We start from the raw sequence: 24183 nt of genomic DNA on the forward strand, positions 1-24183 counted from the left end.
GTGAAACGAGACATTTCATTTTTGATAAGATAGCTATAAACATGCTATATTAAAGTAATATGGTTGTCATTGAATCAGATATGCATACATATGATCATACTGATGTTGGCGTATATGCAACACGCAGACAGGTAACCTGCTAGTTTTTCTTACATGTAAAAAACTATTGCCTTATAATTTTCCTTAAAAAAATAACATAAAATTAGGCAAAAAGATTTGAGCCACTTATATAATTTCTTTGCCCGACGATTTTATGCTCGATTGCGCTTGCGTGTCTATTTCGTTAATTAACATAAACATTCATGTCACGCGACCGAAGCCTATTTGTTGCCATTTATCGACGGTACGCGGTACGCTCCGTCGATATACTGGTGTCTCGTGCCGCTAACGTCACTAAACCCGGGACTGAACCTAAGCAGACAAGAAAAAGCTCTAAATATAACGACGGTTAGTTAAAACAGGAGCCACAGCGGCTATTCAAATTAAGGTTTTGCAAAGCGTTCATGTAAAGCAAGGTTCGTTTGAAAAGGATGCGGGATTTTGAATACTCGGCCAGAAGAAGCGATGAATTCTCGCACATGGATATCGCCGATGGCAACGTTCGTCAGTGTACTTTGATAAATTACTGGTCAGGAACCTTTGCCTTCAAATCCACCCTAGAGCGTGAGTAGGAACCAGCATATTCAACCCACGTTTAAACTTGCGTGACATCAGAAACGAACAAAGGAACAGACATGGCGCCAAAGAAAGCGAAAGAAACTGACACTTCTGTTGCTCGTTTCACATTCCATAATTTGACCAGTCAGCTAGGACGTCTTATTTTGAAACTTATCTGCAGTTTTTACCTGCTCTTGTTCCGGTACTCGGGAGAAGGAATATACACAGTACTCCATGTGTTGTTCGGGATGATTCGCGAGGTGTTAAGAATTCTGCTCGTGTTAGCAGCTCGCGTGTTTTCGGAGATTTGCTTTGGCGTAGCTCTCATTATAGAAAAGATTGTTGCTGCAATTTTACATTTGCTTCTTCTACTTATTGTAAAAGGAGGAAGTTTAATTAACGAAGCGATGCGAGGACTTGTTGATTTGGCGGGATATGCTGTTTCGTCAGCGGTCTTCATTACCATAACTGTATTTATTTTGTGGTTGATTGTTCCTGTGTTGGAAAGAATTGGTCACGCAATCCTGTTATTACTTAACGTAAAAGAATGAATTATGTAGAGTAGTAATGTATATAATAACGGAACGGGGTAGTTTTCAAAACGAATAAAATTCATTTTAAAAAATTCATGGTATAGAATTTTTTGTTTCTTTCTTTGGTGTTGTTGTATAGCTCACATAACACTAACAATACACTCTTTTTCTAGAACAATATTGTTTTTCCGGCCCAGGCTAAATATTCTTATTTTTCTGTCGAATTTAGGCTGAAAAAATTATGGTGGATATTCTTAGATTATATTGTATTTAAATATTTTCGACACACAAAATTTTTTTTTTTTTTTAAATCTCAGCCTCGGGTTTATTCTCAAATTATTCTCAAATTTCGCAAATTTCAGCCTCGATAGTGTTATTTTCCTGCTTTTTTTTTCTTAGTGGCCCACGTGTACATGCTATATAAATGGTAGCCTGTTCCATGCTCTTGGTAGTTGGGGGAGAGCGAAAAAAGTGGGGGGAACGCTATTTCCTCGCTCGCCCGCTTTTTATTTGCTTTCCCCCAACTACCAAGAGCCTGAAACAGGCTATATAAATGGTAAACACGATCATCTCTCACCTATAAACATTTTCACACATGTTCACAATACTTTAAACTTGTTTCTCTTTGGAGTCCTCTCCTTCAAGGAGAGAAACCGAGGGTAAAAATGAGAGAGTTTAACACAGACTATAACACGAACGTGCAATGGTTTTGGAATTTTAGATAGTATAAATTCGAATGCTTTGCAAAGAATTCGAATTTACAGTCAACTCTCTCTAAGACGGACACCTTCGGGACCGGCCGCAGCTGTCCGTCTTAAGAGGTGTCCGCCTGTAGAGAGTCGAGGTAACATGACACCAGTATTTTAAATTCTGACGGAATAAAGCTAAACCTTTGCACAATGCAACAAACCTTTGCTAAGTGCAACAAGACTAAAATAATAAAAGGATCGTATTTGCCTTTAAAGCAAAAATTGAGAGCTTCTACAAACTGTTATACTGTAAGTAGAGAATGACCTCGATAGTGTACATATACGTAGCAAGAAGTAATCCGTTAAGCGTCATTGTTTGTGGTTAGTAGCTTGGTATACACGTATCCTTAGGGCACTGACTAACTTTGGAAGTTTGGAAGTATTTCACTATAAAACATGATTAAAAAACACTTCTCAAGTGTCCGTTGATGATTTCAAAGTGTCCGTTGTCCGTCTTAGAAAGGTGTCCGTCTTATGGGGAATTTGGTTACAGTAAAATGGCTGAAAAACGGCAGGGACCATCACCAGGTGTCCGTCTTATGGCGGTGTCCGTCTTACAGAGGTGTCCGTTAAGAGAGAGTTGACTGTATACTATCTAGAATTTCAAAACCATTGCACGTTCGTGTTATAGTCTGTGTTTTCAAGGGATTAAGTCTGTCAGCTTCCGTGTTGCAATGACTGTACATATGATTATTTCAGGATGGTAGTTTTTCTGGGCCGCTCAGTGTAGTTGTGAAACTCGGACCGGGGGAAAGCATGTAAATATGTGATGTGACATCATTGTATTAAGCTGTACTAAACGTAGCATGCAGAAGGTACGTCAAAGAGAACAGAAGCGTTTCTTAGAATACGTAGCCACGTTCCCTCCCCTTCCCCTCCCCCTAAAAAATCGAAATAGTTCAAAAGCCGGTAATCACATGTAGTACTTGTCGAGGTGTTCGAAACTACGATGAGTATTTCAGTGATGCATATAACAGAGAAATCAAATCATAAAAATCTGTGAATTATGGATTTGAGAAAGCCCTATGTCCAAGGGGCGAGTAAAATAATAGTTGGCGCTTTATTGAAAGATGTATTCTATACGCTAACCAATACGTAAATAAGAAAATTGCAGATTATTGTAGCTCGGTCTCAGAATTAAACAGAACTTCTAGGATTGAGTCAAACTACTAGAATTAAAGAAAACTATAAGAGTAAAAATGCGAACTATTCACTTATATCTTTATACGCTATTTTCGTACAAGTTTAAGTTTCCACCTGATCTGACCAACAATCATTTTACGTTCTTTTTATAGTGTCGTGGTAGCTGTACGTTTAATTTGTTAGCCAACACCAAAACATATCAAGTTCTTAAACATGACAGTATAAAAAAGATTAATTTAAATATCATTATTGGGAGCTCAACAAAACGATAAAAAATAATTACAAGCACATCATTTGAACGTGGTTTCACGATGACCAAGATCAGTAATTTTCAAAAAAGCACGAATTAATTAAAAAAGAAGCAATAAAAGAAAAAAAAAGCTTTAAAAATTTGTGAATATATAATACTTTTCTTCTAACTTATTCTTGGCCATGTGAAGCAGCTGTTTATATCGCATACAGACCTATCCCTTGGTTAATTGGAAACTTATAATAAGTTACCAAAAAGAGATATGCGCTTTGCCAATTGAAAAGACGAATGTTAAATTTGCAGCAACTAACATTTTCTGTAACTGGGTTTGAGATACTTACTTTGAGATATACTTAAAAGTACTTGCATGATAACAGGTAATCTGTTATCATTATAACAAGCAGCGTTTCTTTCACCATATATGATAACCAAATTCAACAATGAAATATCTCAGTGTCTCTCTTAGCTATCACTGATTATAAATATCCTCGGTAATTCACAGTAAACGAGTTCACTGTGAAAACATTGCAGGTTGCGTCGGTATGTTAAACCCAAGGATGACCAGCGGTTTCTAACTTAAACCAAAGGCCATTTACTATGACATGACGTCGCTGTTTACAATATTCTCCCACCGTACAGTGTAGATGCCAAAGTATATCCCCAGAAAGATAGTGTAAGAAAGAGGAAAGACGATCCTGGAGTACTTATCCAGGTAGCAGATTTCCTCTTCGCCGTCTTCAATAGTCTTTCTAATCATCTGAATCATAGAAGGTCGTCGTTGGAGTTTCTTCAGCTGCGCACGGCTTGGCGGCCGTTTAGTCTTTGCCATATTGGGCATGGGATCTACAATTCTCACGGTACGTCCGCCACCATTGTGAGTGTTGCAGTTGACTTCCGAGTTATTTTCCATTCTTGGTTTACCGTTATTAAAGTCGTATGTTTTGCTACCAACTGACACTGAAACAGATACCTGCGTAATGAAATAAACGCTCTAATCAAAACTATAACAAAATTCTCGAACGTGATTGGTTATCAGCAGCCGATTTGAGCACTAATTGGACAGTGTACGCGTCATGCTTGTAATTGGACAGTGAAATAGGACAGTTTACGCGTCATGCCTGTGTAATTGGACAGTACGCGTCATTTTGCGCGCGCTGTTGTTGTGCATTGTTGAGTAACTGTTATTTTTCTTATAAAAACGTTAAACCATTTGACTAAAGGTAGTTTGTTCTCAAATTGTCATAGTGAAATTGGTAACAGGACCGTGCGTCTGCTGTACAAGCGGATAACAAATCGGACCCCGCTCGCGGTCGTCCGATTGTTAATGACTCGATGATACAGACGATGGACGACACGAAGTCTATTACCATTATAAATCAGTGCAGTTCTCCCTGACGGACAAAAGTTTTAAAAGAAACTTCTAGATTTAGTGTGCGGTCATAAATTGTACCCAGAATATTTAAGGACAAGAATCACACTCGAAAATTAATTTTGACAAGAGCTGCTGACTGTTTGAAAACGAGTTCTGGTGCTAAACGTCGTTTTTTTTTTATCCGACGTTTTACACCGCAGGAGTAGGACATGCTACAGAAACTGTTGCAAAAAGAAACTCGGCGATAAATGGCTCATAATTTTAGCTGAAGGGGCTTTGTAACGGATTTTTACCAGATTTTTGAACAGCTTAAGTTCATACTTTTATTAAAAATTGTTATACGAGAGCACTGAAACTGTTAACAAGCAACTTTGGCTGCAGATGGCTACGATGGAAATGGGTTGCAGCTTAAAAAATTAAGACTTAACTTTTCAAGTTGTTTCCGCGCGTCTTCAAATAAAAATAGCCGTAGCTTGATTTCTATCCGCAAATGAAGGTTACGTCTTTCTTAAAATGTTCAAAGGTGATGCGGTTTTTCATGGGTAAGTTGAATTGCCTACTACAAATTTCAGAACAGTTAGACCAAAAACCTGCGAAATCACCTTGACATAGCACCTTTAAACCAACGCCACTTACAGTTCTCCGTGACGTTGCTTCTTTAGTAAGTAGCATATATTAAAATGGCTGGCTTACAACCAGCTAAGGAACGAGCTTCGTTCGTACTATCGGCGTAGAAAAGAGATATGACACTCTTTTTATTACACAAAAATTCACATAATCTACCTTTTCGTCCTCTGAATCCGAGAACATTAACTCAGCCTTGCGCTCCCTTTCACGTGCAATCGTTTCTTTGTTTTTCTCATTCTTCCTTTTCTTTTCTTTTCTAGTCTGTTTCAAGACCAACACGTATTCAATCAGACTCATGAACACGAACACAAAGGAACCCAATAAAAAGTAATCCACGGACTTGAGATAAGACACGCGAGGCACGCTGTCATTCACTGAGCCACGCATGAAACTAATGGTCAGCACCGTGGCTATCCCCAGTCCAACGCGATCACATCCGTCCGTCTCGTCAATCCAGAAACTCACCCATGACAGAATAACAACGCAGATGCACGGAATGTACATCTGGAAGATGTAGTACATTGTGCGACGCCTGAAACGTATTGTCGCTGTAAGACCAGAAAATGTCTCTGAAGAACAAGAGGAAAATTTTTTTGTCATACGCTAGTAAATAAAATGTCGAGTTTTTATATTCCTGGGCCCGGTTGTTCAAAGCACAATTAAGCTAATCCAGGATTAGCGTGAAATTTGATTTCAATTTTATAACATTTCGCTGAGGTTTTCTGTTAATATTTTCTGTCCCCCCAGTTTTGACATGGACCAATCTCAAACTTCACAAAACATTAGCTATGAAAAACCTTTTAAAACAAGAGATATTAAAACCTCGATCATCTTTTAATCCTGGGTTAGCATTAATCGCCTTTCGAACAACCCGGCCCTGTAACTCTAAATTTTGTATGTACATTTCGCCGGTAAGAACTGAGAATTAAGAATTGAGGTTAAAAAGCTGTTAAAATATCACTGAACGTTTTTGATCTATTTGAGACACACCTGCGGAATGAGCAAAAAACGCTCAAAACAGTTCTGATGATGAGCAAATAGATCAAAAAACGTTCAGTGATATTTCAACAGCTTTTTAACCTTAATTTTAATTTTAATCGAAATTTTGTGTTTTCTGACAGGGCCGTGGGCAATGTTATCGACATAAAGTGTAAAATTTCCAACCCCAGACTGTGTCTTTTGACCGTTTGGGAATTGGCTTTATTATCATTCAATCATTCTTAAAAACTATTGGAAGACTAAGTAACTCGATCAACCAAAGTGGATGATTCCATACTAACCAGAATGATAAACAGGATGTTTTCCAGCTCTTCTGGCAGTTAAAATATCAAACTGGGCCATCTCGTTGTCATAAATGTAGATGTCAGTCCCTAATGCCTGCTTCCAAGTCAGATTTAGATCAGTGTTTTCGAATGAAACTAGAAAAAATTAATCAGGTAATTAGTTCTTTTATATAGTGTCTTGCAAAGATCTCGGTAGACAAACGGTGACATAAGAGGATGTGGATGAGCTTCGAGAGGTATAAATTACTTATCAGTCGTTTGTCAACGTTTTAGTCATTTATTAGCAGTGGGCAGTTGTCAGTTACAATTTTGACTGCTCATGCAGTCATCAGTAAGGGTATTCAAGAAAATAAAATGAGTGAGAGAAACGTTTTGTCTACAGATAAAATTTGTCTGCGGTGTTTCCTGTCGTTTGCTTGTTATTGGTTAAAATTTATGACCGCTTCTCAGATTTCAATGAAACAGTCAAACTGGTCGATCGAGGTCTCATTATAGAAACATCTTTTAGCTAGTATTTAAAGAGGAATACATGCAACTGAGACAGAAATTAAAACTAATTAAAACAGAAGAAGTCTTTAAATAACTATTTGGAAAAGGTTTTTATGTCATTAAATCAACGCCACTTACAGCTCTCAAAAGCCAGGTGACAAATCTGGTCATCTAAAGGGTAATCTCTCAGGTCCACTTTACAAGAACTTCGAGCAGTATATCTGTGACAGGCAAGAATAGAACGTTATCGTGAAATTACCATTTCAAAAAGACTGGCTGGCTGTCAAATGTAGACTGCAGACTGCCTTGCAGACTTCACTCATGTCCAGGATTGAACGCAAGTATTGTTTCATGAGTACTTCATGTTTGACTGTGTTATTTGACATTTCCACATTACTTTATATTTGACAGATTTTGTGCTTTTTTATTAATGAGGACACTTTGTGATGCCTGTCACGAGGAACGTGCATCTCATTTGCGTTCAATCCTGGACATATCTTGCAGACTATCACTCCGGTTAGCCTGAATAACGCTCTGGTTGGACTGAAACACTCCTCAGTGTTTACGCTTATCTCCTAATAATGGTGATGGTAACGCGAGATACACCGTCCGCTTTAAGTTTGTAGTTTCCAGTTTGCATCCAGGATCGTTAGCTTGAATTTTGATTTCCGTTTTTGACCTTTCAGTGAGGTTTTCTCTTTTTCTTTTCTGTCCTACAGTTTTGACAAGAACTAATCCACAAAACATAAGCAACAAAAACACTTTTATACAAGAGAAATTGAACCCTCGATCAATATATACTGGGTTAGTGTTAATAGGCTTTCGAACAACTCGGTCAAATTATGTCTCATTCGGTTCATACGTACCTTAAAACTAACATGATGGTTCCATTGCCCAGATGTACCCAAGCCTTCTTGTTAACCGCTACCAACTGATGTATTTTCGTGTCGATTGAGTTTACAATGAAGGTGTCAGGTACCCAGAGCTTGTCTGTTGCATCACCGCTAAGTATTATAGTTTTGTTAAGACCGAATCCTAGACGAGGATCTCGCCAGAACTGGCCCATGTATAAGTCAACTGAAAATTCCTAATAAAAGATCAAAAGATAACTTTTAACAATGGATCATGGGACAAATTAAGGGGGTAGTGGCTTAACTGACTCTGTCACTTACTGCTTCTAATCAATATTGATGATGATGATGATGATGATGATGATGATGATGATGATGATGACGAAAAGAGGGTGACGATGTCGATCACGATGACGATGAAGGAGGAGGAGGAGGAGGAGGAGGAGGAGGAGGAGGAGGAGGAGGAGGAGGAGGAGAAGGAGGAGGAGGAGGAGGAGGAGTAGAATTATCCCATGTGGATCGTGAATTTATTACTGCAGTGTAAAACACTTTTACAGGGGTTTATAACGTAACCTTCAACATTTTTCGTTTATAATAAATATCATTCTTGTCGAATTTCTTGTTGTAGGTTTACAATTCTAGTGCATTCCAAAAACATATTTGTGAAACAACCCGTCAGTCAATTGGTGAGGGACTTTCTTATTTCATTTTTTTTAATCACCTACTCAACAGAATGACATTGGTGCTCATTTAGGAATGTTACACGTGTGTATGCTTCGTACCCAGCAGTACCTCCTTGGCTGGAGCGCGCGCGGTGTGCGTTGTGTTGTGGGAATGTTGCACTCGGAAAACTGTGCTAACAATCAGGCCTTGCACTCCCTGTTTCCCGCCTTTCAGCGACGAAACGCAGCACGTGAAAATATATGAAGATGTCTGTTAAATCGAGCCATTTTTGCGTTGCACAGGCTTGCTCTCAAACCGAAATAATTGTAATTAATTGATGAAAGTAGAAAAACGTCAGCGAGGTAATGACTTAAGACGATGTGATGTAGATTAAGACAGGTTTATACCAACGGCGAACATAAAACCTTTTGACGAATTTTACCACAACGGTTTACGTCCATTCTTACCATATTGGTCTCACTCAGCTCTCCAAATGACAGGATAAGTAAGTCCATTGCGACATCGAGCGTTTTAACTAGAACAAAGAGCAATAGTTTCGTAACCTTATCTTTGTCCTTTGAGATCGTATCGGCTAAAATCGTGTGATTTTGATTTTGTTGTAAATTGCGAAATAATTTACTTCAACACTTCACTTAACATTTTTAAACTTTCTCTCGGTTCCTTCTTTTTGCACTATGGCAATAGGAATCTGACGAGAGGTTAGATCAATCTCTTTTCTTCTTTTGGATCATATCGTCATAAGATCTATCGTGGCAACACTATGTTAAAGGCTCACATTCTTGCACGCCAAGGAACAATTCACGCACTGATATATGAAAATTGTACCCCGCCATTTTATGTGAGAGCGAGTTCAGTTGTTGCAATTTTCTTCCATCCTTTATTTTTAGCTAAGTCAGTAGTTAACACGTTTAGTGATTGTAATGTTTTACCATCGATTTTTATGAGTTGTTTTCCAGTTTGGATTGTTTTGGGACAAGAGCAAGTTTTTCAAAACAAAAACAAACGGTCGCTAAGCATATCAGTCTGGTTGAAGGTGGGCCTTTAAATAAATTAGAAATTTATAATAAATTATCAAAATTGTAAGCCTGCGAAGGCCTGCTCGAGGAAATTCAGTCTTGTACCTACCGTCGTAAAAAGGCCTAATTCGCTTGTCGTAAGTTTTGAACACTGCATCTAAGAGTCTTGACATGTCCTTCCCGGCCAAGGTGTCATTCTTATAAATATTGTTAAGGACTGGTTCGTCTGATTCATTAGACGAAGTCTCCTCATGCCTGGTAAGAAGTAAGAAAAATTAAAGTTTGAATACAGTCAACTCTCTCTTAACGGACACCTCTATAAGACGGACACCTCCATAAGACGGACACCTGGTTATGGTCCCTGCCGTTTTTCAGTCATTTTACTGTAAGAAAACTCTCTGTAAGACGGACACCTCTCTAAGACGGACAACGGACACTTTCAAACCGCCAACGGACAGGCACTAAAGTTTTTTTCGTAATATACTTCAAACTTATCGACAATAGCATAGAGGTCAGCGCCTTAGAATACCTACCAAAACAACCGCTAAAACGCTCTCTCTGCTTAACTTGTAGATTTAGTTTTCTACTTACAGTTCACCGTTTTTTTACAAACAAATGACTCTATTTATTTTCCACTTATAGGTCAACGTAAGTGACTAAAACAGACGTGTTTCGTGCATAGCCGTTAGCTTCGTCTCAAATTCTGGTGTCACGTTACCTCGACTCTCTATAAGGCGGACACCCAAAGACGGACAGTTGGGGCCGGTCCCGACGGTGTCCGTCTTAGAGAGAGTTGACTGTAACTGGAAATGTGTAACGTGAAACCTGATCTTGTAAGCCTTGGAACGCTTCCCAAGCCTTGTCAGAACAGCTTTTCTCAATCCTTATCAACAGCAATGATCAATATAGATATTTTGGGCGCTTTCCATTTGTCAGAACTGGCCGGTCAGACCGGTATATTCGAGAAAATAATTCCTTCGTTAGTCAGATTTGTCCTGTCAAATCAGTCAGTGCATAGATATTATACATTGTTGTGGTGGATTTGGGGGGAAATTTTTTGGGAAAGGGGGCCCTTACATTCAAAACCACCGGACCGGCCGGCCAGTTCTGACTTATGGAAAGCCCCCTAAGTATAGACACGCGGCTGTGTACTAAAATCCGTATTAAACCTCTTGGTGTTTATATAAACTTTTTGCAGGCACTGGCATGTTTGGGAGTGAAATTAAATCATCAGAGACCCACACTTACGAAGAGATGAAGAAAATATAAAGAAAGAAATACAGTAGGCCGTTAGTCGGATGCCTCCTTTGCCACTTTTTGCCCGTTTCGCCTTGCGCACGCCCCGATTAACATGCGCTTGCATTGTGTTGCCAAAAATGGGAGTGGAATTTTCTCTGATGTTTGCTTATTTACATATGTTAATGTTCTAGCTCTTCCTGCCCTGATTTCTTTTCGAGCAAACAAACTTGCGAGCTAAGTTGGGCGCTGGATTTGTTATTGTAGCTAGCGATGAATAAATGAAAAAAGGATTTTCACATACGGGATTTCTACAGCATCTGCCACAGACACGTTGCCAAGAATCATACGAGTCAGGTTAGAATGTGGGTGAATACTTCGCACAGTCTTCCTGGAAGAAGAATGGAATAAAATGTCACTTTTAAAAGCACTGATGCGATCTGGTGAGGAAAACTTCGTGTTTTCATGTAGCTGTTGACTGTGGTTGTTGTTGTTGTTATTGTTGTTGTTGTCATCGTCGTCGACGTCGATGATGATGATAATGATGATGATGACGATGACGATGGAGGAGGAGAGGAGAATATTATCCCATGTGGATCGTGAATTTATTACTGCAGTTATCCCTTGGAAGCGTAAAGGCTTAGCTGAATGTATTGATGATTTTTATTTAGTATTAGTCTTACTTATTCAAAAAATTGACATCAGGTTTGCTGGGATCAGTTTTATTCATGTTCCTGTTATCCGCTAATGACCTGAAGACAATAAAACAAGCGTCAGTTTACTCAAGATAAAATTATGATTTGTTATGTCCGCCGAAGCCAAAGAAGTAAGAAAACAAAGTAAGAAAACAAAAACTAAGTTGACAAGTTTTGGCAACTCACAGTGTGAACTAGGAAACCGTAAACACTTTAATTTAATTTATCTTGGATATGCTTGCAAATTTTTGCAGAAAACCATCGGATGATAGCTCAAACTGCAGAAAAAATAACCACATGGATAGTGATAGAAACAATTGGTTACTTTTTGAATTATTTGTCACTGACTTTTTTCTCTACTTTCTCTTTCAAACTATATTAAATAAAATTGTTCACGGTTTTCATATTCCCACTGTTAACTTCACAGTACTTTATTGATATTTGGTAGTCCGGAATATATAGTCAGTCAGTTTGTTTCCTTGTAGTAGCATGCAAGTAGTGCCCTTAAAAGAAGTGAATCCTTCCGAAAAGGTTCATTTTTCGTATGCATTGTCGTTTCCGGTTGCTGTATCAACTCGAGGTGTTGGTGTGCTGTTAATTGTCAAAACAAGCAAAACAAAGGCTTTGAACAAGTGCACTGAACGAAAGAGAAAAAATACCAGTTTTTCAAATAATTGGGCGAGTTGAAATTCTAAAACACAAAAAAAACTTTAAATAAACAAATTTTGAAATCAGTACAAGGCCATGAATCTGTAGAAAATAACACTGGGAGGATAAAGGGATGGACTATTACTTTAAGGGTACATTACAACAATACATGCATACGTTACAGAGTAAAATAGGACTTTCATTTTGAAAAATATTTGCTTGTTGTCAATACCACTAAACATTTTTTCCTCAATCTAACATGACCCTGTGAAATAGGTTTTTGAAGTGATGGTTTGTGAAAATGGTCACAACTTGTGCATTTACCTGCTTTCCGACATAGAGTTCCACAAGTGGATCTGGCAAAGAACTAAAACAATGACTTGCTGGCTGCACCACATGTTTGAACGTTGTAGTGTAATGATTTGCTTCCAATGTCACAACGGCGGCTAAGTAGAAAACGAACGAAATAAACACCGAGGTTATAACTAAAGGCCGTCATTAGCACTTCATAACTGTATAACACTTTCTCTTCACAATATCAAAACATAACTAGGCATACAGGTAAAAGGAATTGAGAAAATAATCTGAAAAGAGGAAATACAAAAACTCTAAAACGACGAGAAAATTTCATGGTCTCCGAATACTTGTAGTGAATAAGCATGGGTCGTCTCTCCCGCAAGGTCTTGCACGAATGGCTTGCTTCCCTTCGTAAGAACAATAGAACAAACAACCAAGCCCTCGATCAAAACGATAGCAACTGCTACACTAGATGACCAGTAGAATTACAAGCTTACGGAGCTGCTACACTATTTGATAAATATATATGTTACAAGGCGTAGTGCAGTTTCAAAACAGCTGTTTTGTTGACACGGAGTGGCATTGTCTTGTTTTACGCATGTTATTTTTCGCACAAGGCTACAAATCGTTGGCGAAAGGGTGCGGTGGTTTCAGTTTTGAATAAGAAATATGTTTATTTGTTGTTATATTTTACGCATGGCTAGAACACCGATAAAACAATTGAGAATAAGTAACGCCCCTTTTGTGCATAAGTGTGCCATTTTTTTTTTTTTTTTTTTTTTGCGCGCATTTGCGACTTCCTGTTACGCACTGAGTTTCACGCAATCTCGTCCCCAGAGGCCGCGATCCTTCTGGTCTGCGCCAGGGATCGGGGCCTCAGATCAGAAGGCCGAATCCGATTGACTGTTGAAAACTTGTTCGTTTCACCACAATCTCAGGTGTACGCGCACAATCAAACCGGAACTAGGAAATCGGTTTTGGATTAGTCCAGAGCCGGACCCAGAGCCGTTGAGTTTCCCAACCGCTGGTCAAGGGGAACGCAGGTTCTGGTAACCGGCGAGATTGAGTTTCAAGTATCACGTCTTCCATTTAAGATAATTCTCGGATAAGATTGCAGAAATGAGCCGGCAATTGACTCAAAATAAGCCTTAATTAGCGAAATGGATAATATGTTGAAATTGTGCCAATGAGGTACGTGTGTAAAGGTCATAACGCCCCCAGGCACAACAATGCAGATTTTTTTGACTTTCCGTAACTTTCATTAGTGATTTTTTCAAGCAAGTATTCCTATTAGAGGACGACAAAATGAGAAATAAAAGAAGTCCGAAAAGAACGAATAAGAAAAGTGCTACTTTTCCAGCTTGAGCCGTTCTGGTTAAATATGGTAAAAAGGAAAATACTTTTAAGAGTCGATAAACTAGATAAAGAAACTCGCAGAATTGTCAACAATCTAGTGTACTGAAACAGTCAAATGGTCTTTGGCAGAAATTTCTTCATTCGATTTCGTTAATTATTCGTTTTGTTGTTGTTTTGTTAGAAAGCCTTATTTGTCATCGCCAATTGACAATGGCATATTGATAATTGCTAATAAAAATATGCTTTTTAGCACAGTAAGATTTTTATTCACTACTTTGTCAACCGCTCAAACTGGGTTAGGGTTGTCCGCCTTTAAAGACTGTGAACAACTCCACTGTCCGATTTGGCTATTAAAGGTTGTCCACCTTCCAGAGGATACACACGTGTCACTCATTGGCCTCATCACGGTGGCCCACCAGGACATTGCGTTTTGATATGAGCAATTCTTAACCTACTTACGAAGCCTTGAGAAACTATCTGAAAACAAGAGTCACTTCTCACGAACGAACGAACGAATTCACGTACGTTTTATGGTTTATTTGTTTATACAGTTATTATTGCTCTTTGTATATTTCTAAATTATCTCACGTTCCTCTGATTACGAACGACGCTCCAAGGCACCCTTGGACAACAAAGTTCAATTCAAACTTTCACCCTCCTAGCATCGTTCATCTTTCCGTTTACGCGATATCGTCGAATAACCATTTAACTTGAACAAAAATAAAAGTATATATAATCCTTATTTCCATAAAAGAGTGATATTTTGACGGTTCTTTGAACGTTTTAATTGATCAGACGCCAGCATGAATACCTACAGAATCTCTTTCAAACAACATGATCACGGATAAGCCTGCACACGCTAACATGAAAGATTTACTTACCCACTTCTTGTAGGTCACTATAAAGACTGGCACAGGGCAATCAAGAAGAAAACTCAAAACTTATAGCGCCAAGCACTATTACCGAAAGAACATAACTAGCGTTGCACCACTCTGACCACTTGGCATAACATGTCTTTCGAAATTCTCTTTCCCCCGCCTCAGTGGCAAGCACGCTTTTCGCTTTGTCATTGGTTTACGATACACCATATCGCGGGAACAATCGTTTTGAGAACGCCGATTTTCAAAATGATGACCTGCCTTATCGCGAAAACCATCACTCAGAAACGCACCGTTATCTTAGCTTTGACGATCTGTCTTTACATGGTCTGAGAGAATTGCAAATGTCTTCGAGAGAGTCGCAACATAGAGTTCACATAGCATCATACACAATGCTGGTTGCTATCAACTTTAAATAAAAGCACGCTGTAGAACTAGAAAAAATTATCAAATAATCTGCACTCAAAGGCAACTCCTACAATAGACATCAGCCGCAAACAACACATCCCTTCTAGATAAGAAGAACAATCAAACACTAATTGCTTTTATAAACGAATGTCTTTCACTGATTGCTTCCTTCAGCTCAACTCAGTCGGCAAAGACAGAAATCAAAACGACCGCCATAGTGAACCATCCTACGTCCCAAAATACAACCGCCACATGGCACTGCAGCAACTACTATGTAGCCGGGTATGTATGTATCTTCTGCCAGTGGGTACGTACTTCAAAACGACAGCTGTTTCTCTTACCAAAACACAGTTAATATTCCACTAGAAAAATTCTTTTTGCAGAATTATTGCCGAGATAGTTAGCTGTCACAATCAAAGTGTTTCAATTACAAGTAACATCTTTTTTTTTGTTTTCCGTTGGTTTTATGATTTTTTGACGGACAATGGACCTAACCGAAAAATAACGGCGTCGGAAAAGAAAAGCGAATAAAATTTTTTATTTTGTCTTGCTGTTGCAGTCTTGGTTTATAAATGATGAATGTAAATGTAAACTTAAGTCATGTCAAGTGGTCTTCAAAAGAAGTGTTTATTTTTCACTATCGACTTGAGCAAGACAGTCTAGCCAGATTAAAGCCGGAACTTAATTGTTTACACAAATGCTAAATCAGCCCACACACCCGTCTCGTCTCGAGTGTCTTCATTTCTCTCGGTCAGCGGGGCTCTCTAAAAAACGAGGGGCTCTTGGGACGAGGACTCACAGTCATGGGGCAAGTGGACAAACAAACAAACTCTATCAAAATTTATAAACGGACACTGACGTCAATAGAATTAAAATGAAACCTTTTAGGAAACTGCTCTCTTATGACGTACCCCTAACCCCTGATAATCATTTCTTACAAAGATGATATCTATTTAATGGCCTCCTAACTGTAATGCATCATTTATTGGGAAAGGTCATAGTTTTCATAAAAAAGTAGCTTGGACACTGATCAAATTTGCCGATTCTAAAAGCGTGAATACCTTCAGGTGCATCTCAGCCAATAAGATACTCAGAACCTGAAAACAGTGAGATACGTATATCAAGCTGACCGCGTCAGTGAATTACAACTGTATAACAGTTATGAAGAAAGGCAAGGTTCAATGTTTTGTAGTTGAAGTGTTTGCATACGGCCCCAAGAATTACAATTTATTGTCTTTTAGTACGTGGTTTTCGCATTATTATTAAATTACATGAACTATGATCATTTCCGTGGGTAATTGGTTCAAAAAATTAAGTCATGCAATGAAATGTCAGCTGTAATCTTCTCTTGCGGCGAGCAAATCCGTTTCTAGGGCCAATTAAGTTGGCATTTCTTAGTAGAAAACCGGATTTTAAAAGCTTGCTTTGATTCAATCTGGAATGCTTCAGGAGGTCAACCAACTGGCACATGATGCAAGTTTAAAGACCAAGTTTTAAATGTTAATTAGAAATGTTATAAACGCAGTTTTCGCTGAAACTATCATTTTACATCTGCTGTTTCATTCAAAGCTCAGTGCCTACATCCTGTCTCAGCGTTTTTAATATTTATATTACTCTGTTGAAGAAGAAAGGTTCGTTAGCAAATTGATGTCAATCAAAGTCTCATTTTGTTGGTTTCTGTGGCTTCAACACCTTAACCTAAGTTTCTTTCCGAAACCCTTCCAAAAGAAGATATGAGTAAAGAGCTTCAACTCATGAAAACGTTACTGATTAAGAACCATAGCCTTTTAGCGATTGCACCTATGTTGGGGTAGATATTTATAATATACGTTTCTTAGTAGGATGCCACACGAAACAAAAAATTTAAAGTGATTTCTTCTATGCAAATGCCATAGAATATATTATGATCTTAGCATGGTAAATATTCAAGGTTAAAGACTATTTCTTTTATCTGTGTCCGAATTCAAACTGGCTGGCAAAATGCATGAAAAGAAAATCTTTTCTGCCTATTTACGCGGAGTGATAGCTTGCTATGATTTATGGATTCTCGTTGTCAAGTTTGCGAAAATCGCCAACGGCCTTGTACACCACAAGCAATGAAAACTCGCCCAAATTCTGTTTATATCTCAAAACGTAGACTGCAATTTTAGGAAACCAAATTAAAGAAATGTGATTGACTTACCACTAAAGAGAGCAAAACGCTTTTGGAAAATACGTTCGGTGTAAATTCCACGTTTCTTTCGCGTGTCTTTGACCTTTCAGATACAGCATAGATAGAAACTACATTTTTTGGCCTTCGGCAAATTGTTCCGAAATTAAGTTATAAAATTTGTGTTTATATGTGTTTAATTAGATTATACTTAATTACAGGGGAGAGTGATTTGATTAAATCGTCTGAAAAACGAAAGATTAACACGAAGTTACAATGATTTCAAATCTGATCCTTTGTGGATCGTTAAATACCATAGGTTTAGAAAGGTGAAAAATAATTATCCCTTTACTTAAAAAATGGAGTTCACAGAGATACAGGGCAAAGATAACAGTATATGTTGATTAAATATAGTGCTTTCTCGAAAACATTTGAACCGTGAAATATCATTTCCGTAGTTTCAACAATTGTTCATCGAACGAGTGTAATATTAATGACCATGTCAGTTTCTGATATGTCTGGAATTAAGGCAACCGATTAGTGCTTTCAATAAATCGAGAAATAAAGTCACGCGCCACGCTTGTAGAATTTACAACTGAAGTTTTCTTAACAAAGTTAAAATAAACCTATAATAGGTTTAAACTTTTCCTGTTGCAATTTGGCTTAAGGCACGAATTGCAATTATGTCATATTTAAGAGTATGGTTTTTCTTTTGAAACGCGACGCAAGTATTGTTTTAAAGAATGGCGATAATATTTTCAAAGACACCGCAAAGCTAAGTTATGATCAAAATTGCGTTTGGAAAAAACTGCTGAAAAGGTAAACCGAGACGATTCTCACAAATGTCAAGCTGTAATGAAAGACTTTAAACGGCAAAAAAGAGTGTTCAGTTGCTTTAAAACTTCAATAACAACAACAGGTATTCCTGGGTCATATACGCCACAAGCTTCATTAACTTGGCAAGCAAAGCTCTTTGTCATCACATTCGATTGAAGTAATTTGCATCAATAGAGAGTTCAAATAAAACATATCTCCTTACTAAGATAAAACGGTCCTTCTAAGCTCGGTTTCTTAAATACCGATCACTTGATTTGAAAAGCAATAGTCAGTTTTCTCTCAAAAAACATAATCGAGAAATCCTTGGAAATAACGACCCATTGAACAGTTTATTGAGAGAAAAAGTCACTGTTGGCTTCTCATATTTTTCATTTTCTTCTCATAAATTCTATTCTACTTTGATGCTACTTCCACAGACTGTTGTTTCAGTCTTAAGGTCGAAATATGTAAATTCTCCTCGAAGATTCTCTTTTATTTCTTTCAACGTATTTGGTGAGAATTCGGTCGTCCATCAAGACTGAAGTGTCCCGTAGTTAAGGACACTATTTATTCTGGTCGCCTGTCCGGCTTTACACTGATATTGTAAAGAGAACTGATTTGTTGATCATATTTTATTAAGTTTTGTTGAAAGGTAAGTGGCTCTCAGAGTGTTAATGAATTTATTCTGAATCACGTTTATGTATCTTTCTTTAACGCGAATGTTTCAATGATTTGTATATGGTGTTCTGTCGTTCGGTCTAACTAGCTTGTTCCAGGTTGTTGTGACTAATTAAACTCGTTGACACGAGTCTGTCTCCGTGATATTCAGCCATACAGAATCCTTTTAAGTTAAGTTAACAGGTAAGAACACATAACAGTAATAAAGTGACATAAGCCCACAGGAGGTAAATATCCTGAAGGAAAACATGCGAATCGAAAAAAAAAATACTAGCTGTGAGACATTGTGTTATCATAATAATAAAGTCGTAGGTATTTGATACTCAAAGTAAAATTACACCAATGTTTGTAGCTCATTGTTAGTAGGCAACTCATTTTCTTGAGTGTATTTTAAGCTTTAAACATTTATTCGCACATTTAAAATACGCAAAAAAGTTAGCGACTTTTATTTTCTGTATCGTACGACATTCTGGGTTGTTTTTTTTTTAAAAAAAGAAAATGAAGATAAAATTTGAAATGTCTCTAGACTATGAGCAATTTACGTTTTCGAGCGATTAAAATTATATGTTATATTATATGAAATTTTTTTTTCTCAGTTTGCCAATTTAGCCTCGACGTTTCCAAGAATATAAACTGCTGTCAACGTTTATTCTTCCGTCACAATGTTAGTAATGTTAGAACTTCGTGTCTATTGTAATTGTGTGCATAGGTCAAGTATTAGATTAAATTCTAGATCAGTTGAGCTGATAATACAAAATTGAATGTAATCAACAAAAGAAAGCAGCGTTATTATTTTCTAGTTTTCGTATTGTTTTCAACGCCTTGAATACCGCTAGTATTTTTAAAAACTAAAATAAGACCTTCGACGTCAAAAACTGAGCAATATAATTTTCGGAGTAAAATAACGAACAGAGTTTAATAAAGGGTTAAGTGGATATTGTTATACTTGAAGCAGTGGTATTATCTTCTTACCATTAGACATGCAGTACAGTACAAGTGAAGACAAAGAGTTGAAGAGTGATGAATGAAGTCCGGTCGGAACAGCACTTATAATTTCGTAAGCAGTCTGTGAATGTGTGCTGAACAATGCTATTTTACAATGGATAATAAAGTAATGGCAATTTTCGAGAGTGAATAATTGATCGCTCCATGGTGTAGAACGCCTGTCTATAAATTAAATGTGTCAAAACAAATCCAGTTACCTAGTCCAAGACAAAAGAATACGGTCAATTCATTAGGAATACAAAACAACAGTGGTACGATTGTTTTGACGAACTTTCTGAGTGTCGTCTTCAGTTTAAATCGAAGCTTAATAGATTAATTCGTGCAAAATAATACAATGATTTTTTTATTACATACTTTTAATTTTTGAAAAAAAAATTAAGCCTACTTCATTCAGGAAAAAAATCAAAGTTAGTGATATAGGAGTGCAAGGAAGAAATGTGTTGATATTGCTCTTTGCCTTTTGTTGAAGTTGTTTCAGAAGTCAAGTGTTCACACCCCCCACTGAGTGCACTAATGAAAATTGTAAACAACAAAGAGTTCAATGAGATGTGTTCTTTGCATTGTTTACAACGATTAGCTAATTGAGACTGAAGGACAATATTTACTCTCTTCGATGTCTGTGCAATCTTTTTGTCTTCTTACTGCCAAGATAAAAGAAGATACTGCCTGCTGCATGCAGTTATTCAGTGTATCTTTGTTAGGAAGTCATTTGAGGTTGAGGCTAGCTCTTTTCGTTATTTTGTTCGTTGTTCTTTTTCCAAATAATATGTATTGTACAAAATGTCGTACCTAAGTCATCAACCGTTAAAAATGCTATATTGACAGTCGTGAAGCTGAACAAACTCCAGTTTATTAAACGCGTAAGGAATGCAACTTTTGATGAAAAGTAAAAAGGAATCGAACAAAATTAACCGCTTAAAAATTCGCTTAATTATTAAGCATGCTGAATTGTCTGGCCAGACTGTAACTAAAACAGGAAAACATCGAATGTTAACAGACTAATGTTGGGTCAATTCGCAACCTGAACTTACTAGTTTTCGTGTCCGCATTTTGCAAATCCACTGGACTCCGATTTTGTTTGGAAACTTTTAGAGGTAAACAGCGGGGCAACTGCATTATAAACATTTAAGTGTATAAAACTGCAACAGCGGTTGGTCTATAATGTTTTTAACACTTGCGAAGTTTCCATCGAAATAAACTTTGTATGACGACAACCATAACAAAAACCTATCAATCTTCTCAAATTTGTCGCAAAAGTTAAGATAATATAGCGTTCTTCTGTCAAAACAATTAAAGGTAGCAATTCAAAATATTCACAAAAATCGATGCTGTATCATGGGAATTATAATAATGATGAGTTTGAGAAAGCTGATCTTTTTACATTAAAGATTATTATCAGTTGCCTCTGCGCGGAGAGGATAAATGAAATTAAACTGTACTTTTTGACAGAGCAAAGTCCGGTGAATTGATTTTGATTTCATGATCATCTCTTACTTTAGTTAAAAGATGACTTTGGTAGCTTTTCAAAAACAGCTATTATGGGTGCTTCGATATTATATAGAACTTAGTTATTTTGCTTTTGCTATCTTAATTTTGAATAAAGCCGAGATCTAACCCGAGTATTTCCTGTGTTAAACTTGATGGCGCGATATTTTTTAAGTTTTAATTAATAACTCTCCTAGCTAACAAAGGTACTTCTACTAAAATCGTATACTTATTTCAATCATAGCCTTCTTACCGGCTTTCGACGAGTGCTTGGCTAGTAGCAACTGTGCAGGATTTCACAGAGCCAAACGAACATCTACGAACATTTTCTCACGGCAACTAACAGAAAAGTTAGCCTGCAGTTCTTCGAAGAAAGTTACCCCATACACCTAAGCCACACTGGAAAATTGTTATTTTCTCCAGACTGCACAAAACTACTATCATGTTTAAAAGTCTCGTTTTCTTTGAGTAAACCGCTTACCTCAGAAGCCCACTGCGCCTAAATTTGCATTCAAAATGAAAAACAAAACGATATAAAGGGCAGCTTATGCGTCTGGCCTTGAATGTTGCGCATACAAAGAAATGGCAAAGACGACATCTCAAGTCGTGACTTCTTAATGCTATCCCTGTTTAACTGGGATCTAAATAATCTCAATATAGTTGATCGATGTGCTTGTGTAGGTGCATGAAAGAAAAACGTGAACCTTCCTTTTGTTTGCTACCAGGATTAAGCTTTCTTTGCTATTCAGTGACAGCTAATTTTAAGAAGCTCGTCATGATGAAATAATTACAGTATTTGCATTACCTTGGTGTTGGTTGTACGCTTAATCCCTGGCTGGCAGATGAACAACAAAGTGGGTTGAACTTCTCCGAATAAAGTCGGTGAATTGAACAAAGCAGGTTTAGCTCTCCGGGGAGGGAACCCTTGTTGACAAAGAACAAAGAATTCAAGACATGTTTGATGGTTAAACTCTATCAGCTACATGCTGAGTCAGAACTTCAAATTCGAAAGTAATCTGTCAAAACAATATTACGCGGCATCACCTAGCTACCTTTACTGAATGAAAACCTGCTTTTTCATTATAAAAATCAGTGGGAATTGTTTTCGTAGCACGAGGTTGGTTAGGTGGACTATTAAAAACAGATTGATCAAGTTCTCTGGGTTTAGAGTTTAAACCAAACGCAAGCAGACCTCATCTGAAACAGTTGCTATACGCCGGTGAATGAGCCCACAGTACCATTGACTAACTGCTCTGTAGGACTTATTATGTATGCTGTATATGTTGAAATTAGTTTCAGTTTTCTGTGTACCTCATTAAAGTTTACATCATGTAACAAGCTACGAGGAAAGACAGAGAAAGGGAAAGTCAGTGTGACAATTCAAAGGGGGGCCGTGATGTTTACACAATATCGGTATTGTTTATTATTCAGCATACAATGTTAAACTAGTCAGTGCCAATCAACACAAAATTACAACAATGAAAATTTAAAAAAAAAATGAATGATGTAATTTTCATTTTCGTCATAGTAGTACAGTTCACTGTTGGACGACCTGTTTTTTTTTTTTTTTTTTTGAATATTTTTTTCTCAAGAGCACCAAGTGATGGCACTACTGATGGGATTATTAGGTATTATAAGGCCGCAGTGCTCGAAAGTTTAGCCATTGATAACTTTATCGATCACATAATGCCTGTCTACAGCTGATACTTTTTTTGTACATTGGCACGAATCGCCTTGAATAAATGAATGAACGAAGGAAGGAAGGAAGGAACGAAGCATATAATTATAAAATAATGAATAAAAACAATTTAAACTTTTGATGTATTACGAAATGATCGAGTTCAAGTTTCATAACTGAGTTATTTTTATTTAGTGCATGGTTTTGAGAAAAACAACAGACATTCACTTTTGCTTTGGTTAACTAAAACAACCTCAAAATTTCTACTTACTAAGCAATTTGGCTTGCTAGACCTTGATATGCTAGTTTTCTATAATTCATTCGATTTGGGTATGTGCCATTCAATTTCCTTGATTATGGAAAGCTCTAATCCGTAAACTCTTGAATGTAAGATAATGTAGAAATAATCAGTGTATTAACTTCAGAGTAAAAGCCACGGATCGTGTTAGAAACATTAATATTATTACATTATTTTACCTGATATTTGAATTTCTTCTGTGCTGATGGAGTTTTAAACTGATCGATTTTCTTGATAGCCCTTCTAAAAAAAATAGAAAACGTGAAATTTCGTTGACATCATGGGCAGCACAAATAATTTATAACCAATATACTGACAGAAAAAGATAACAAGAAAACAGTTTTTATATAAACAACTTATAATTATGCCTTTGTTTCATTCTTTTTTGACCTTCACCTACTGAAGAATACAAATTCGCCTAAAGAAAATTAGAATAACAATGGAACTGGCTACCTTTAAGAATAAACAAACAAACATTTCGATTTTATCCAGCTGTGCCTTTCATTAAGAGGCGAACACTGAAGTCAAAACTGGACCAACGATGGCGCTTTTCGTGGGCGTCAATAAAATCTTTGGCGACTTTCAAAGTTTGGAGAATGTCTTGCAACCGCTAAAGTAACAATGCGAACGAATAGAATATTTTTCTTTGAGTGATCTTAACTAGTGCAGATTGGACAATGTCACAGGAAAGGTACTCTTAACATCTTTGAAACTAAGCTTCGGTTTTAGATCCTTTCCACTAGAGACACGTAAGATAAGAGAGAGGACAAAACCAATTTACAGATAATTTACAGATTTCTACAGTTTATGCCATCAACAAATTTTACTTATGCCAAGGCTTTTATTTAGCCAGTCGATGCTATCAACCATGATGCTATATTACATAACGTAACTGATAATAG

The 24183-nt window shown here is 37.2% G+C and overlaps 1 protein-coding gene across 3 annotated transcripts; it reads right to left on the reverse strand.

Moving 5' to 3' along the window:
* Positions 1-2980: 2980 nt before the first annotated feature.
* On the reverse strand, positions 2981-23530 carry LOC144644004 (gamma-aminobutyric acid receptor subunit beta-3-like). 3 transcript variants are annotated; one of them, XM_078503404.1, is made up of 12 exons: positions 23461-23530; positions 22111-22229; positions 12558-12679; positions 11574-11642; positions 11195-11281; positions 9764-9909; positions 9085-9152; positions 7970-8190; positions 7242-7324; positions 6612-6749; positions 5488-5900; positions 2981-4302 (listed from the first exon to the last, which is right to left on the reverse strand). In XM_078503404.1, exons 3-12 carry the CDS (start codon positions 12629-12631, stop codon positions 3928-3930), a joined length of 1674 nt encoding a protein of 557 aa, XP_078359530.1. In that variant the 5' UTR covers positions 12632-12679; positions 22111-22229; positions 23461-23530; the 3' UTR covers positions 2981-3927. The 3 variants fall into 3 exon arrangements, with proteins under 3 accessions (XP_078359530.1, XP_078359529.1, XP_078359532.1); XM_078503403.1 differs by lacking the exons at positions 22111-22229; positions 23461-23530 and adding an exon at positions 17355-17488; XM_078503406.1 differs by lacking the exons at positions 22111-22229; positions 23461-23530 and adding an exon at positions 14768-14957.
* Positions 23531-24183: the final 653 nt, after the last annotated feature.

Source organism: Oculina patagonica, chromosome 2, assembly GCF_052425735.1.
Source record: "Oculina patagonica isolate OP01 chromosome 2, crgOcupat, whole genome shotgun sequence".
NCBI lineage: Eukaryota > Metazoa > Cnidaria > Anthozoa > Scleractinia > Oculinidae > Oculina > Oculina patagonica.